Source organism: Necator americanus, chromosome II (assembly GCF_031761385.1).
Source record: "Necator americanus strain Aroian chromosome II, whole genome shotgun sequence".
In the NCBI taxonomy this organism is placed as follows: Eukaryota; Metazoa; Nematoda; class Chromadorea; order Rhabditida; family Ancylostomatidae; genus Necator; species Necator americanus.
The window spans coordinates 38,397,957-38,414,432 of NC_087372.1; the positions used below are offsets into that span (position 1 = coordinate 38,397,957).

The window sequence follows — 16,476 nt, forward strand, 5'->3', positions numbered from 1 at the left end:
TATCACAACTCAGCTGTTTTTATAATTTGAGAGAATTCAAAATTAAAATTACTAAAGCTTTAGAAAACTAAACCTGTTCCAAAATAATGTCCTCGGAGCCTTCTGGAATGAGAAAAAAAAATAGACGAAGATAAGTACAAATGTACTTGGTGATAAGAGAAGAGGCTAGACAAAACTTTATAAAAAATAATCTTTAAGACGAATAATCATTCAAAACTTCTAGTAAGACATATGAAAAAAAGAAACTATTCAGAAGGAAAAAATCTATAGTCAGTTTTACGAAGAGACTTCTTAGGTACTTTGTAAATTTTCTATTATGATTTCAGAAAAAAAAATGGACGAATGAAGTACAAATACACCTGGAACATAGAAAAATTAATACACTAGGAAGCTAGACAAAGCTTTAAAAAAATAATCTTTCAGTCATAAAATCGTTTAAAACCTTTAGTAAGAAAATTTTTTCAGAAAACTACTAAGAAAGAAGGTATTCGGAAGGGAAAGGCCCTTTGCTTACTACTTTATAAAGTGACTTCGTAAGCAAATTTACATACGATATCTACTGGAGCAGTAAACAACTATACGTATAAACTATTAGTAGAGGATTTGAGGCAGCCTATCAATACATAAATGACAACACACATGAGGCGAGCCATTTGATTTTACCTTTCACAGATTTTTTTCTCAAGATTCTGTGCTTTTAAGAGCACAAGATTCGCCCTGAATTACCTCATTAACTCCCTATAAACACGGTGTTTCCAGCTTTTTAGGCTTTGGTTTTTGAATTTCCTGAAAACAGAGAGAAAAAGAATTTCTTTTCCGGGAGAAACCAAATTTAATCGCAACATTAAGAAAAACTGTCTTAACAATAAAAAAACGAGTCATAGGCGCCTCAGGTTTATTGCAGGAGACTTGTAATTAATTATTTGAGGTCTCTATTTATTTATTCGGGATTTGACTGTGGAAAAGGAGAGCATGGTTTCTTTTTTCGACGTTAATTTTCACATTTTATCTTTTTAATTTTTTTTAACAACCTAAAGAGTAATTTTCCAAATCACACCAATGAAAAGACTACCCATTTCCAATGCGGAATATCAGTTCCAGAAACTAACCGCAAACCTCGCAAGAAGTCAAGGATTTTCCGCAAGTAGAACAGGAGTTAATGAACAGCTGCACAGAACTCAAATGACTCACCGACAGATGCATTTCCTCAAATTACCATCATTCATTTTTTTTCAGGTATCATTTTGAAAATTTTCCCACGATCTTGTAGATGTGAGGACTCTTTTGCTCCTCTCCTAACCCGTACAGCTGAGTCAAAACGACCCCGCCATCCCCTCCCTTTCCCAAATATGATGGAGTTACGTATGATGTATTGTACACATATTGCTCTCGAGGTGGGACCTATGCTAGCTCCGCTCACAAAACAGCGATGAGTAAGTAACCAATTGAGGCTAGGGAAGGTCCCACTTTGAGCGCAACCGCAATGTATAGCGCAATATCATGGACTTCGGGTCGTTTCACCGCTATCTGAATTATTTTCCCCATTCTATTAAGTTTTATCTGCAAAATCCGAACAAATCCAGCAAGATTACGGTAGTTCCGCGTGTGCTTTGGTTTTGAATCCGTCTGTTTGTGGTTCAATCTGTCGATATTTCTTATGCTGTATTGATAGCGGTGAACTTGCAGCGCTCCAGCATGTGCGGTTGGTTGTTCTTGGATTTTGCAGCTTGCAATCCGTGTCTACTGCAAGCTGCTGGGGATTCACCGTATTCTGATGCCGAAGAAACGCTGAAAACAAGAGTCCACAAAAGGAAAAAAGTGATTATATCCTCCTCCTCACAACCTCAAAATCGGGGCATCCGAGGCTCAAACAATCGTTTTTAATCCTCCAGCAAAATTGATCGCTATCCAATCCACCGACATTCAGGATGGGTACATGGCAAGAAAATCGCTAGTCAACCGAAATTTTAAAATTGTTTTGTTAGAATAGTGAGGAAATAACAAAAAAAAAGGAAGAGGAAAAAGAAATTGTGTTCTCCCTTTTCACAAGCAAATCCTAAATATAATAAGTAAATAAAGAAAGACTTCAAATGATTAACGCTGAGATTTCCGTGATAAACACGAGGCGACTGTGATTCGCCTTGTGTTATTAAGGAAGTTTTTAAAATTGTGATCAAGTTTGGCTTCTTCCAAGAAAGAAAAGAGGGAGTCTTCTTCCTGCTTTTTCTTTCTAGTAGTAGTAGTTGTAGTTTCTTTTTTTCTAGTAGAGACCTCAAATAGTTAATTATAAATCTTTAGCGATAAATATGAGGTAGCCGTAGAGGAAGAAAAAAAGAGGAAGAATAATATGAGGTGGCTGTAGAGGAAGGGAGAAGAGTGAGTCTTTTTCCTACCGTATTCAGAAAATTCAAAAACCAAATCCTAGAAAGAGAAAAGCAACGTGTTTATAGGGATTTACTGAGGTAATTCAGAGCGAATTTTGTGCCTCTTAAGAACAGAAAATCTTGAAAAAACCTATTAAAGGTAATCACATGGCTTGTCTTATGTGTTCTGTTATTTATGTATTGATAGACTGCCACAAGTCCTCTATTAATTGTTTATATAGTTGTTTACTGTTTATGCAGTAGATTACGTGTGTAAATTTGTTTATGAAGTCACTTCATAAAATTAAGCATAGGTATTTTTTCCTTCTGAACATTTTTTAATAGGTCTTATTGGAAGTTTTGAAAGACTGTTTGACTAAAAAATTATTTTTTAAACCTTTGTCTACCTTCTTCTCTTATCACCATGTGAATTTGTATTTATATTATATTCGTCAATTTTATACTTTATTAACTATAATTTAATTTTATAATTTTTTTTACTATATTGCTCATGGTTATATACTTATTTTATATTATATTAATTATAATTTTTTTGCTTATATTATATTTAGCAGTTTTTTTTTTAAATCATTCCAAAAAATTTTAAGAATAGCATTTTTGGAAGGGGTTTTGTGTTCTATATCCTTAGTAATTTCAACTTTTATTTGCGCTAAGTGAACAACTACTTGAAATAAACAACAGCGAGAACCCAAAGGTAGCCGAACCTCTCCATAACCTCTTCATAAATAATCGTCCTTAACATCACAAAAGCGATCTGCGCGAAGCTGCACCCGGAAATGTTTATCCAGGAGCATCCGTTCCGTGACTAGCGATGTTTACGAAACTCCCATGTTATGCAAAAAGAAGAAGCGTCTAGCGGGATGTTGTGACTTTGGAATAACAACCACAAGCGACGGAAATAAACAGACGGCTGACTCAGGAGACGAGGGGAAGATCATTTACCCTGCGTTATCTGCTCTCGGATTAATCACTAACGGAAATCAGGGGGAAATCTGCTTTGCTGTGAAAATACAAACATTTGTGAAAAAAAAACGCTGGGATCGGTGAATTTCGGAGACTTTTCCACCAATGAAGAAATCACAGGGTCAGTAACTTCTTGGTTTTTTTAGTAGTGAAAAGAAAACAGTTCATTTTTAGGTGGCAGAAATATTTCAAGTAAAAATTTTGACTTATTCCTCTTTTGTGGTTATTTTCTTTACTCCGTCAATGCTTTTCTTTTTTTTTTGCTTTGGCTCTGTTCTAGCGTTTTCCAAAAAAAAAGGAAATGATCATTTCTTTGTATCCAATCGATAAAAATAATCATTTATTTAGAGTTACATACAGCTAAGCTCCTCAAAATATTATACAGTTATGTAGAAAGAGTTATCAAGCAGAAAAATCCTAAAGCATCCCCTAACAATTTCTAAGACTAGTTTTTCTTCTTCCCGTTCATCTGTTTGGCAGACAAATTTTGTGACTTATTAAATGGATACGTAATTACGTACCTAATTACTCTGAACATTGTTCTAATAACAAAGTATACAGTGGCGAAAAATAGTAATAGAACAGATATCATAAAGAGGATAACGTCGATGAGGAAATACTGGAAGACGTTCAGCTTGTCCGCTCCTGAACGCGCGTGTGGCACCTAAAGAATCCAGACTTTCATTGAGTGTACGTTGATTCGTTTTCGTTGATTAAAATTAGAATTAAAAAAATAAAAAGAAAATCAAAAATTAAATTAAAGCGTTGAATAAAAGAATGGATCTGATAGGATAGATGTTAAGGATAAAGATCAGGTTCTTACGGTAGTCAATGACCTTAGGATAGGACTAAGCGTTCGACTTCAATTTAGAATTGAAAAATTTTTTGAAGTTTCACGAACCGGAATATCGAACATCCGAACGAGGATGTGTGGCCTATACCATGACCTGCTGGGGCTAGACGATGAATGAAGTCAGTGTTTTTTTATTCTCCCAGACATGTCCAAAACAAATTTCTCGATTTCGGAGGGATGAAAGGGTTTGGATGGCTTCGAGGCGGTTCCGAACCATCGACTAAGCAGTCGTATCGGAACCTCTTACCAGTTGCGCTACACCCACCAAGATAAACTTATAACAATTATAGTAATTAAGTCAGAAGATCTTACGGGAAAATACGGGGATGTTCCTAATAAGAACGTCAGATCGAAACCTCAACGATGATTATAAACCAGGAAAAATTTGATTGTTGTAACCGTGGAAAACGATAACACCCGTATCCAGAAACCAGAAAAATATACTGTGGTAGTTCACGTTTCTGTGATAGAGGATCACCGTAGCCGATATTTTCCATGCAAAAAGGATATGAAAGGGTCCTCTCGACCACAAAAAAACCGCGACTACGGCGGGCGTGACCGGAGACGACTTGATTTTTCATCAATTATCGATTCAATGAGGTAATTCTGCCCGCTAATGTCTCCAAAAAGTAAAAAAAACGATATATGTAGACGAAAAGAATCACGATAAATAAGCTGGGATTATTAACAGGATCCAAGAGAAAATTTTTAACTCTCAGTTCCAGTTAAACTTAAGCAATGGCAGAGCAAAAAACCTCTACGATTATCAAAAAAAAATTGATTTTTTTCCAAGTAATTAAGTCCTCGAACCTCTTGATGCCTTTCGATGAACTCAACCCAGAACGCTGCATGTGTAAGTTCAGAGTACGGTACGTCACGTAACATATCTTGGAACACCAACATTTCATCCTTGTACCTAAAAAAAACGAACCAACATTTTTCGGAAACACCAGAATTCAAGCAAAAAACGCCAGAATTCCAAGATTTTCCAGAATTCCTTTCCAGAATTGAACTCACGTCTTTCTACGTATTTCTTTAAGTGCCCACAGCAGTTTCTCTTGACTAAGTTCATCTTTAGTGATAAGTAGACCAGCTCCTCGTGCCGATATTCTTAGCAGGTTATCGTAGCCTGGAAGAAGTGCATTTATTCCCCATATCCACAAAACGGGGAATGAAAATATTTAGTAAACAAAGCACACCAGCAACAGTAAGTGGAACACCGATCGTTGGTACTCCATGCCATACAGATTCAATAACGCTGTTGAGGCCACCATGTGAAATATGTACGCGGCATTTCGGATGACCTTCAAAAGATCCATAAGATGAATATTTTCACATTTCACATTTATTTTCATATTTCCATAAGATGAAAAAAGTGGAGTCTTCAACTACTTTATTTTTTAGATTTTCTTTATTTTTTTGTTTTTATTTATTTTAGAGTCTAGCAAGTCTAATTAAGTTCTAGAATTTATAAATAGGCACAAATTTTATTTAAAAAAACTCAAGATGACAGCAGTGAAACGAAAACACTTGGGACCTTTAATAAGAAAAAAAATTCAAAATCTAAAAGATTCTGGATTTCGGATGACCTCCAAGAGATTTAGGAATATTTTCATGAGATCTAACGAATATTTTTAAAAAGGTAGAAAAAGAAACCATCCTCGTTTGTTGTAGAATCCATATACTTAGCCAGAAATTTTCTAAGGAACCAAAATTGCAACCAAAAAAAATAAAGGGAAAAATTGGAACTCATAATAGGTAAAAAAAAATTCAAAACCTAAAAGATCCTGTTGAGGTAACCAGGATTGCGTGAAAACATTCGGAGGAAGATGTGGGATTGGGTCGCCATTGTACTGCCAAACGAATCGTACGTGCGGCAACGCACGAAACGTTCCCAAATACGTATCCTTAAAAATGGGAACTTTAAAATTACGCTATCCCCGGAAGAAACTGAAGGAATTACCCACGCTATGTACGCTCACCTTAACCCATTCTGGTGCTTTTTCCCATTGAGCTGTAAATCCACTAGTGATAAGCACGAATCCTTCTTCATCATTAGCTGCTTCAACGAAATTGCTGACCGCCTTAACGGGAATATCCTTACATTTCCCGTCCCTGTGGAAGTCCCTTACCGTACTCACACCACCGAGAGCGGTCGCATTTCGACAATGTAGTCCTCCAACGAAGTTCACCCTTGGCATGTACGGTCTGGCAAAATCGAATATAGGCGGGTTATTCACAAAATTTATTGACGCATTTCGTTCAATGTCAAAAGCTGTTGCAATTCCAGGATAGTGTTTCTGAAATAAATATTTTATTTTTATCTTACTTCTATTTTTTTTCAACATTTTCTACACCCAAGTGCAAATGCACCAGAAATTCTGCTTTAGTGCTTTCGAACAGTAACAGAACTGTAGAAATACCAAAAGTTTAGAGCCTGTACGAAAAATTCCCTCTTTTCTCCTTGTCGTAGTACTCGAAGAGTATCCCGAAAAAAGTTCTTTACTGTTGCAGATTTAGGGAAATGGCTGGTTGTGATAAGGGTACTGTAGAATTGTCGCTTTCAAAAAAATTTCAAAAAAAAAATTTCGAGAAGCTGTAACATTAGAATGAAAAGAGAAGGAATTTCTTCTACAGATTTTAACGTTTCGTTATTTCTACAAGTATTTTAGGAATTCAGGGAAAAAAATATTGTCCTATATTATCTTTTATAACCTATAATATTTTTAAGTCCTTCACTGCAGCTATCATTTTTCAAGGGGAAAAACACGTTCTGGAAATATTCATCAAAAAAACAATCCCAACAAAAATTCACCCCCACCTGAAAAACAGCATCGATCCGAGGCAATACGATATGATGATGAATGTATAGAGCACGGAGGTAGGAGATTAGATTAAATGTTCGCTCGAAAAATGTGAGATCATCTGTGAGTCTGGAAATTTTAATTTCGCAAGATCCATCCGATCCTATGATCCTACTTTGCACTTACTTTGTGCCCGGTACAGGTAAGTAACTCGGAGGCGACGGGCTTTGATTTGCCCATGCAGATTCGGTCCTCAGTGAAGTCATACTCCAGTAGATGTAGACAGAACCTTAAACGATAAAATTATGACATCGAGGTAAAACTTTTTATAATTTATTTAATTTTTGTAATTTTTTATAATATTTCTTTTTATAATTTTATAGTTTTTAAAAATTCTTTTTATATATTTCTTTTTATAATTTTTTCTTACATATAATTTATAACTTTATATGATTTTTTTTTATAATTTTAGTCATATTAATTAAAGATGCTAAGAACAATATTTTTATTATTTATTATTATTATTTTATTATTATTATATTATTTTACTATTGTTATATTATTTTATTATCGTATTATAATTATCATTTTGTTATTCATTTATTTTTGTTTTATTGTGTTATCAATTAGAAAAATATCTTAATTCAGAAAGAACAATATTTTATTATTTTTTATTACCATTTTTTAGTATTATATTATTATGTCATTTTATTTTTACTATTATTATTTTATTATTTATATATTTTTATTTTATTGCATTAGAGATTAGAAAGATATTTCAATCCAGAATTATTTCCTTGAGAATCACCGTACTAACTAATACAGTAATCTAGAACTAAGTTGCAAATAGTCCAATACATACCTTTTAATGCTACCTGTAGCAAACCGCAGGGATTGTAGAGGTCATCAACCACAACAGTATCAAATCTAAAAAGTAGAGGAACTAGATATTTGACCCTTATGAGGAAGAGGAGTTTGGGGCTTACCTCTCCTTAGCGAGATCGTCGAATTTTCTTTTATTCTTGGCCAACAGTCGATCACATAATCTCACTGAAGCCAACCACGCTGTCGTTTGCTCATTTGGTAGGTCAAAATTTGGGTCCCAGATCTAGGTTGGATAGGCATTGTGTATTCAAAGACGTCTGAAACATGATCGCCAGTACCGTACTACTTTTGCTCCCATATTTCAACTTTTTTCGGAGCGGTGTAGCGCAGTAGGTAAGAGGTTCCGCTGTGGCTGCAGTGTGATCGACCAGAAGTTCGATTCCGCCCTAGTACCAACCTTTCATCCCTCCGGGGTTCACAGGTCCATACTTTACTTCATCCTTTATTTCAACTTTGCTGTAGAGTTTCCACAGGATTTATCCCAAAACGATGAGAAAGGACGAAAGAAAGAAAATTTTGGTCAAACTTTTTCGGATTCGCTGAAGCGTTCGACTTCAATACAGAATCGCTCGATTCTAGTCGCATAGACTTATGAACTGCGAACGTATGGGACCCATAGAAGGACCGGCAAGGTCAATCGATATGTCAATTCTGGACCTTTCTTCCTTTCAAACCAGACGTACCAACCAAAAGCGACCATGGAGGAGTGGAAGGTTTGGTTGCTGTGGGGCGGCGTCAAACTATCGACACACTGCAGACGATGTGGAACCCCTCGTCGTTGCTCCAAATCCATTCGAGCCACTTTTATGAGCCAGCGAGAAAGCGGTAAACATGGAATTACAAATTTGTAAAATTGCAATTTTCAGATGTTGTCAACTTTACGTCACCGGAAACGAAAACAGTGTTTTAGTGTAGACATATTTACGATTGAGGCGGTGACGTTTTAATTCGATTGTTTTGATGCTCTTCTTTTTTTTTGATAATGTGAACACAACGTGAATTAGACGGCAAGGAAGATTTTCTCGATAATCCTCGTCCCCTCTTATCTGCTAAATTCTACTGCTCCGACGAGTTAAAAAGAGTTAAAAAGGTGGTTCAAATAGTTTTTAACCGTTTGATTCACATTAAGTGATCTATTGGCAAAAATCACTAACAGATCAGACAGAACAATTTGATCAAATCCAGGATCAGTACAAAAGTGCGCATAGTCCTTGTGAAAACAACTACATGACGTCCGTGTCTACGGATGTCAACGTTTCTTACCGTACCTTTTTTTTGGTAAACGACAAAAACTGGAAAAGGTAATAGTTTTAGCAGATAACTCTCCATTCAACCGCAGTCAGAACCATTCTTTTCGAGAAAAATCTGTATTTGGACAATCTATTCAGGTCGCCTTGGATCTGGAATAATCCTGTGCTCTTTAGTTATAATTAATGGCAAATCTTGTTATGAAATTTTATCGTGATGTACAATTACTAGTACTATTACCAGTGAGTAATCAGATTGAAAGCATCCTACCTTCAATTTTTTTTTGCTCTTATAGTTCTGATGCTCTTATTTTTTGACAACATATCCTTTAAAGGATTCGAAGGAGCGAAAAAGTGGGAGAAAACAACAAAAATTTAGGAACGTATCGGACTGACGTTGTTACTTATCTCTACTGTACAATACGTTCATTACATATAGTCGTCACCAAATATGTTCAACCAGCGTACCGCGACGCGGGCGCGGCAAAGCAGTCCCTTTACTCGCCGAGCACGCGCTGTTTCTTTCCTCTACCTTGCCCAAATTAGAAAAAAAATTTGCGTTTCTGCTCTTGAACGCAGTCAGTGCTCAGAATATGTTGCGCTGGAAAAGTTTTGTTAACGAATTAACAAATTTAGAACTCCATGTTCCTCCAGAACAATTTCCAGGCGCTCTGTGAATCTGCATCTCTAAATAAGATTTCCGGGAAAAAAAAGTAGAGAATAAGACCTCAACTAACTCCCCTGTAAATTTCCACAACTGATTCCCCGGAACAATAAAAAAATGTGAAAAATAATTGAGTAATTTACCTCACTATGACTAGAATGATTCCGATGTACGTATATATCGGTCAACGTCTGATCATCGAATTGTACAGGCCAATATAATCTTCTGACTCCTTTTTTAAGTGATATTTTTGACTAAAAATCAAACATTCTCTCTGGATGATTCAAATTTTGAAATCCTCTTCTGGAACTAGGCGACAAGAAAGGAAAAGCTCGGAAATACTCTCAAACCTGTGTTGGTCCATACTCCAGCCATGTGACGTCATGCTTTCGCCGAACTAATTCATCAGCAAGATGTTTCATTGTATATCCATGCATTGGATAAAGGATGCTTGGCATAAGTAGCACTTTTGCCGAATTTGCGACGCCAACGATGGCGACGATGATGGCGAGAAGCATCTGAAGGTTTACGGTAAAATGACGTCATAGCAGCAAAATTATACTCACGGTGTAAAAATAAGCGATATCCAAATTTGAACATAAGCAACGGTGAAAGGGTTCCGAGAAAATTGGCCCGACGATAGGAAATTTTTCAATGTACCCTCCTCCATTGAAGTGGCAACACCGTCTGGATTTTTGATCTTTGACTTTGTAGGGCAACTTTTTTTGCAGATTCTATTCTTTATTTTTTCCATAGTTGACGTTATTATAGAATAATTAATTAGTTAATAATATGGAAAAGAATAAATATTTTTCGGCAATTAATCTTCTTAATTGGGACAGAAAGCAAGTAAAAACAAAAATGCAGGTGCTTAAATAGGTTCGCCAAACTTGCTCTCTTAAAAATTCCTGTTCGAAGTGTACTTTGGTCAAACGTTTGTTTTTTTTTTTTTTGGAAAAATGTTACATCATTCATTGATTTCAAATAAACAAATTGATAAATAAACAAATAAATATACAAATAGGTAGATAAATGAATAGATTTAAGTAGAAACATATCTCAGAAGCATGATGGTATACATAAATGCAACACTTTTAAAAAATTCTCCAACTGGGCAGTATTTTTTCGAGAAAAAATATTACGGAACAAAATTTTAATCGGCTCACTTTTCGAGAAAATAATTTGTAAGAGCAAAAAAAAGATGAATCAGAGTAGATGAGAAAATAGAAAATATCTAAAATATATAAAAATCAATTAAATAGGAAATATCGACTGATTACGCAAAGTAAATGACAGAATCCAGAGAATCAGAAGGAAAATTCTAATTTGTAGGTATAACTGATAGAAACAATAATAATTCTGATTGAATCTGATTCTGAATCTGATTCCAATGGAAATTAGGTGTTTACTGCCTGTAAAAAGGGAGTCTACGAGGGCAAAACGAAATTTCAAAGAAAACACCATAAAAACCACAAGGAACCAGGAAAGGATCATCAATTAAATCGAGGAAAAAAAGTGAAACGTTGAGGAAACGGGTGCTGATAACGAATCGACCACTAAATACGTTGTTTTCGTATCGATCAGTCGATTGATAACATGACAAGGTCAAGTCGTCTAGAGAAATCGTTTAGTGCATTCCTTTAGAAGATAAAAACAAGTGGATTTAATCCTTAAGAGTTTAAGGATTCGATCTGATTCCAGAATAAAATTCTTTTTCTATTATCCTATCCAAAAATGTGGTTTTTCTTCTTAAATAAGAAGAATCCATTCAAAGTGACTCATGCCTTTATTTCTAGCAATCGTCAGTGATTAACATGAAAATATCAGTGGTTCTCAAAATCCTTGAATGGATCCAGTACCTTAAATATTTTCCGACATCGATTTAAAAAATCTACTTAAGACATCTATCGGTGAGGAAAAATTATTGCCATAACTTTACAAATGATTACATTATTCGGTGCAAAAAAAAAATTAGAGATAGAACACAATAAATATTCCACAATAAAAACAAAGGAGAGAGAGAGGAATGCTGGATGCAGACCAAAGTAATTGTGTTATTTTTCAATCATCCCACTTCAGCGCACTGAACTGAATAAGAACCAGTTCTTAGTACTTCCTGAAGAAACGAATTAATAGAGTGTGTGAGAGAGACATGGAAGGTAAACAAACAACTTCTACAGTAGTGGTGTCCTCAAACCATTTAGCAGTTGTATTCAAAGTAATCCACGAAGAAAATACTATAAATTTACTGAAATTTCTAATGTACATCGATTAGAAGAGTGAAGGAAGAATTCGATTAAAAGAAAGTAAAGGAAGAATCCGAAGTTGGTTGAGTAGAGGTTCAAAGGTTGCGAAAACAACGACAACGTAGGGAAGGTCACAAATTTCGTCAATTTTGTACGACACCTTGCACTGAGAACTCGCTCCAAGATTTCAAAGAATATATAAAATACAAATTCCGCTAGAAAATTTATTTCCATCAGAAACCAGGAATCAGGATTGAGGAAAACACAGGCTACAACGGGTTTCTTGTGATCACAATTCAAAATAATAGGGTCCATAAGACTAGAATTCGTTCAAAAACCGGTTTTGTTAAATACCTGACGAAAAAAAAAACGATCCAAACTGTTCCCTGTGACACAATACATCCGTTACGCGTTAACGAGATTGGGAATCGGCCGAGGATCGGGATCTCACTCACCTCGAGGTCAACAACTAATCGATAAGGCAACGCTAATTCCGCTGTCGCAGTCAAACTCAGCGGTTTAGGTTTAGGTCTGGGGGAATTTGTCCTCGAAAAGTATTCTCGAGCGCTTTTCAAAGTTCTGGTCGTTCACTCTGGAATCATTTCGTAATGAAAAGAGTTCGATTTTGGTCCCATCACTTAGTTTCATTGAAACCTTTATGCATTTTTTTGCGATTCCAGAAAAAGGACGACAAAAAAGAGTTCACACCAAAATGAATGGTATAGGAGAATAATTTTAAATTTTCACGGAAAATTTATTTAAAAAAAGCAAAGAGTAATGCACATAGAAGAATTATTTGCTGCATTCGGATAAAAATCATGGAATATATTACACGGTTTATCACTTGAACCCCCACTAGGATTATCATTTGACTTCTGGAAAATACGAACTCAGAACCAGGTGCTTTGTTCAAGCACAGTGAAAAAAAATTTCCTTTCCCTCCTTAAAAAAATTGTGAACGTTTCTCATGCTTATGATAGACCTCTATGCTTGAAATAGAACGAAACATTGGTTCTGATTCGATCCTGCTACAATAATTTTTCTGAAATGAATCCACGAAGATTCATTTAAGAAATCTAATTTTCTCTTTGATTCTTTTTTTTTCAACGCCGTCAATATATCGTCTGATAACATTTTCAATGACAAAAATTGACGCGACCAATACAGTAAAACGTCAATCAACACTCAAAGAGTTCAGTCACAGTTCGTCTACTGATAATTAACCTGGTGAAGAAAATAACATCACCAAAAAAAGGACACATTTCTATCTTATCGTAGAGTAATACTGTAACAGTAAAAAGAAATCAGCCGGTTATTGTTCGTCTGGACAAGAGATAGAACGGGAAGAATTCGTGTGTGTGTGTGTGATTTCATATAGTGGAACTCAGCTTCTTTTCCTTTTTCTCTTCATTTTTAGGAAATTTCGATAGTCCCAAAATTCTAAGAAAAACATCCAAAAATGTCCCGTATAGTTTCCAATCGCTCGTTCTAACGACAAAAATTTCAGTGATTTTGTTAAATTTCTCGAAACCTCTAAGAATTTATGAAAAAAAAAACAAGAATGATCTGTTGGTTTATCTTTTGATTTTTCCTTAACTAGTCCTCATTTCTATTTCTTTCTATTTTCCTCCTTTCTATGAGTTTCAACGAAAGAATTTTCTGAAGTGAATGAGATGAGAAAGAAAACAAAAAAAGGACCATGCGCTTCACAGTGGTGTCATTTGGAGTGATGTACAAAGAAAAAGCGACAGGCATACGTAATGAGGGTAAATTGTGGATGAATGCACTGGGAAGATGATTGAGAAGAGTCTTCACATGAATGAAATTGAGCGAGAATCGCAAACAATCGCGGACAGAATGACCTCATTCGAACCTCCACCGCATTCAAACGCTGAAGACTCCTCGCAGTTCACCGTCACAACGGTTAATTGGTGGCGTCCGTAAGATGAAAATTATATTATCGTGGAAATGAAAAATTGAAAATGTCCGTCCACTGTTGAAGTGAACATGGACAGAATTTTTACATTGGGAAATAAATATATCAATAGAAAAAAACGCAAGAAATTTAAGCAATTTTATATCTAATCTCAGTAAAAAATTAATCAGCGAAAATATAGTTTCTATAATAACTAGTGAGAAGTTTGGTTTTTTCCTGAATTTACTGAATTTTTTTTTTAAAAAATATCAATGAAGCTGGTTTAACCATGTCCTGTTAATTATTCTCCATTCACGTTCCTTTTTCGAAACTTTTAAAAATAAACTGAGGTTGTGGCAAAAAAAAGACAATCCTTAAATAATCTTTCCGTTTTTCTTACTGATTGTGTGAAAAAACGTGTTTCTCTATTCCTTCCATTTCTATGAAAAATATATCATATAGAATATAGAATAATATAGAATAATATGGAATAAAATAATTAAACGTAAAAAACAAATAAATAAGAAAAAAGACTGAGATAAAAATAAAAACATAGAATAAAATATAAAAAAAACGTATTTTCTATTTCTTCCATTTCTATGAAAAATATAAATTTTTCAACGGAAACGTCATAAGTTAGGCATCCCAATTTTCTCGTTGAACCCCTCTACAAATGACGTGATTTTACAACTTCTCTTTGCAGAAACTTCTTGGATTTTTTTTTTCTGCCAAAGGAAGCATCATTCTCTGACCACAATTCGTGCCATCTCTTATATTTCTTTTTCTGTTCAATGTGCTTTTCTAAATCACTACTATAAATTTGCAGTTGCACTTTCCTATCAAAGTAGCCTTCTATCTTCCCTTTTACTGTAAACGACTTGGTTCATCACACTGTAAAAGTTAAAATATGGGAATTCCAAAGTTGTAAGTAAAATAGACTCGACTTTCGGTGAAATGAAAACTTGAAGATTAAATTGTTAACACTTTCAACAGTGGTTTGAAACGGTTTCGAAGCCACCGTAATTCGTCCTCAGGGCTTTCCTTTCATCTACGGAGTCGATAAAGAGGAACCATACTTGTCAAGGAGGAAAAACACTGACTTGACTCATTGATTCGTCCCGGCAGACTCTTGTAAGGCTGCACACGCGTTCATAGACTTAGGACAGTTTTAAAGGCATCACCCCACGAATCTGGGGCGGTGCGGGTTTCAGGTGCCTAGACGGGGTGGTAGATTATGGGAAGGAGGGTGTTTCCGTTCATTTCTTCCTAATTGTCGTAAAAAACAGCCCGGAAGATGTGGGTTCGAGCGTTGCGACGCGACGCGCTATTTTCTACAACGAGTTCGATTTGAGCGCGCCAGCCTTGTGTACGCGCCGCATGTTCCGCGCCGTTTTTTTTTTCACAGCAATTAGGAAGAAATGGACGGGATCACCCTCCTCCTCAAAATCTACGTATAGGCATAACCCACTTGAAACCCGCACCACCTCAGATTTGTGGGGTGATGCCTTCAAATTGAACTCGAACCCATAGTGGCGTCCCCATAAATGCTGTGTCCTTTGCTTTATCCATTTTGTAGGATGTCTTCCAAAAACTCGCATGTATAGTTCACTTTTTCAAAGCTCAATTAAATTTCTACTTTTTTTCACATAATTACCACTACATTCATTTTAACCACATAATTTTTCAGTTCTCAAAATCTATACCTGAAATAATCGAAGCTCAGTGTTTTTTCGTTGGTTCGCATGAGCTGTAGCTAGGATTTGGTACTAATTTTTACTAAGAACTAGCGTTTCGGCGTCATCGTCTTCGTTAGAGCCTGGGAATTCAATGAAATCAGTAATTTATACTCTCAAAGCCCCATCATCCTATGGAATAAATCCAAGCGATAAGCAAACTCAAAGGAAAACCCATTCGCGAGTACTTATCTTCTTTAATCTGACATAAAATCCTACTAGCAAAATACTCTACTTTACAGCCAGTGCGAATCCTTCGAATCTCTCTATAAGTTATTTGAAGACATGATTAATAATAATAGTATTGTTATATTATAATAATAGTATTGTTATATTATAATAATAGTATTGTTATATTATTATTATTATTATTATTATTATTATTATTATTATTATTATTATTATTATTATTATTATTATTATTATTATTATTATTATTATTATTATTATTATTATTATTATTATTATTATTATTATTAGGGACGGGTGTAGTGCAGTCGGTTAGAGGTTCCGATTCCTGCACAATCGATCGGAGGTTCGAATCCGCCCTAGTGCTCACCAAGCCTTTCACCCCTCCGCGGTCGACGAATTGGTACCACTGACTTGTCTGGAAGGATAAAAACACTGACGTGACACATTGGCTATCCCTGCAAGTCATTGTATAGGCCAGTTACACGTTCGTGAACCTCAAACGATCCGGAATTGAAGTTAACGTGGCGGCGAAGGTCCCAAGCGGATTGATTGCTGAGCGCCAGACACTATAACTGTAACTTTTATTATTT

General features: G+C 35.4%; 2 protein-coding genes across 3 annotated transcripts; one reads left to right on the plus strand and one right to left on the minus strand.

Annotated features, from left to right (window-relative positions):
* Positions 1 to 1,655: 1,655 nt before the first annotated feature.
* On the minus strand, positions 1,656 to 10,318 carry RB195_020742 (uncharacterized protein; the record flags this gene model as incomplete). 2 transcript variants are annotated; one of them, XM_064189184.1, is made up of 14 exons in its annotated part: positions 1,656 to 1,788; positions 3,869 to 4,011; positions 5,011 to 5,116; positions 5,218 to 5,329; positions 5,400 to 5,504; positions 5,978 to 6,107; positions 6,183 to 6,284; positions 6,342 to 6,500; positions 7,022 to 7,133; positions 7,191 to 7,293; positions 7,867 to 7,931; positions 7,991 to 8,112; positions 9,944 to 10,054; positions 10,151 to 10,318. In XM_064189184.1, the coding sequence occupies 14 exons, from the start codon at positions 10,316 to 10,318 to the stop codon at positions 1,656 to 1,658; spliced, it is 1,671 nt and encodes a 556-aa protein (XP_064045064.1). The 2 variants fall into 2 exon arrangements, with proteins under 2 accessions (XP_064045064.1, XP_064045065.1); XM_064189183.1 differs by lacking the exon at positions 1,656 to 1,788 and having other exon boundaries at positions 3,793 to 4,011.
* A 3,522-nt stretch (positions 10,319 to 13,840) lies between these two features.
* RB195_020743 (uncharacterized protein) lies at positions 13,841 to 16,458 on the plus strand (the record flags this gene model as incomplete). The annotated part of the gene is made up of 3 exons (XM_064189185.1): positions 13,841 to 13,977; positions 16,041 to 16,194; positions 16,360 to 16,458. 3 exons carry the CDS (start codon positions 13,841 to 13,843, stop codon positions 16,456 to 16,458), a joined length of 390 nt encoding a protein of 129 aa, XP_064045066.1.
* Between the last annotated feature and the right edge of the window lie 18 nt (positions 16,459 to 16,476).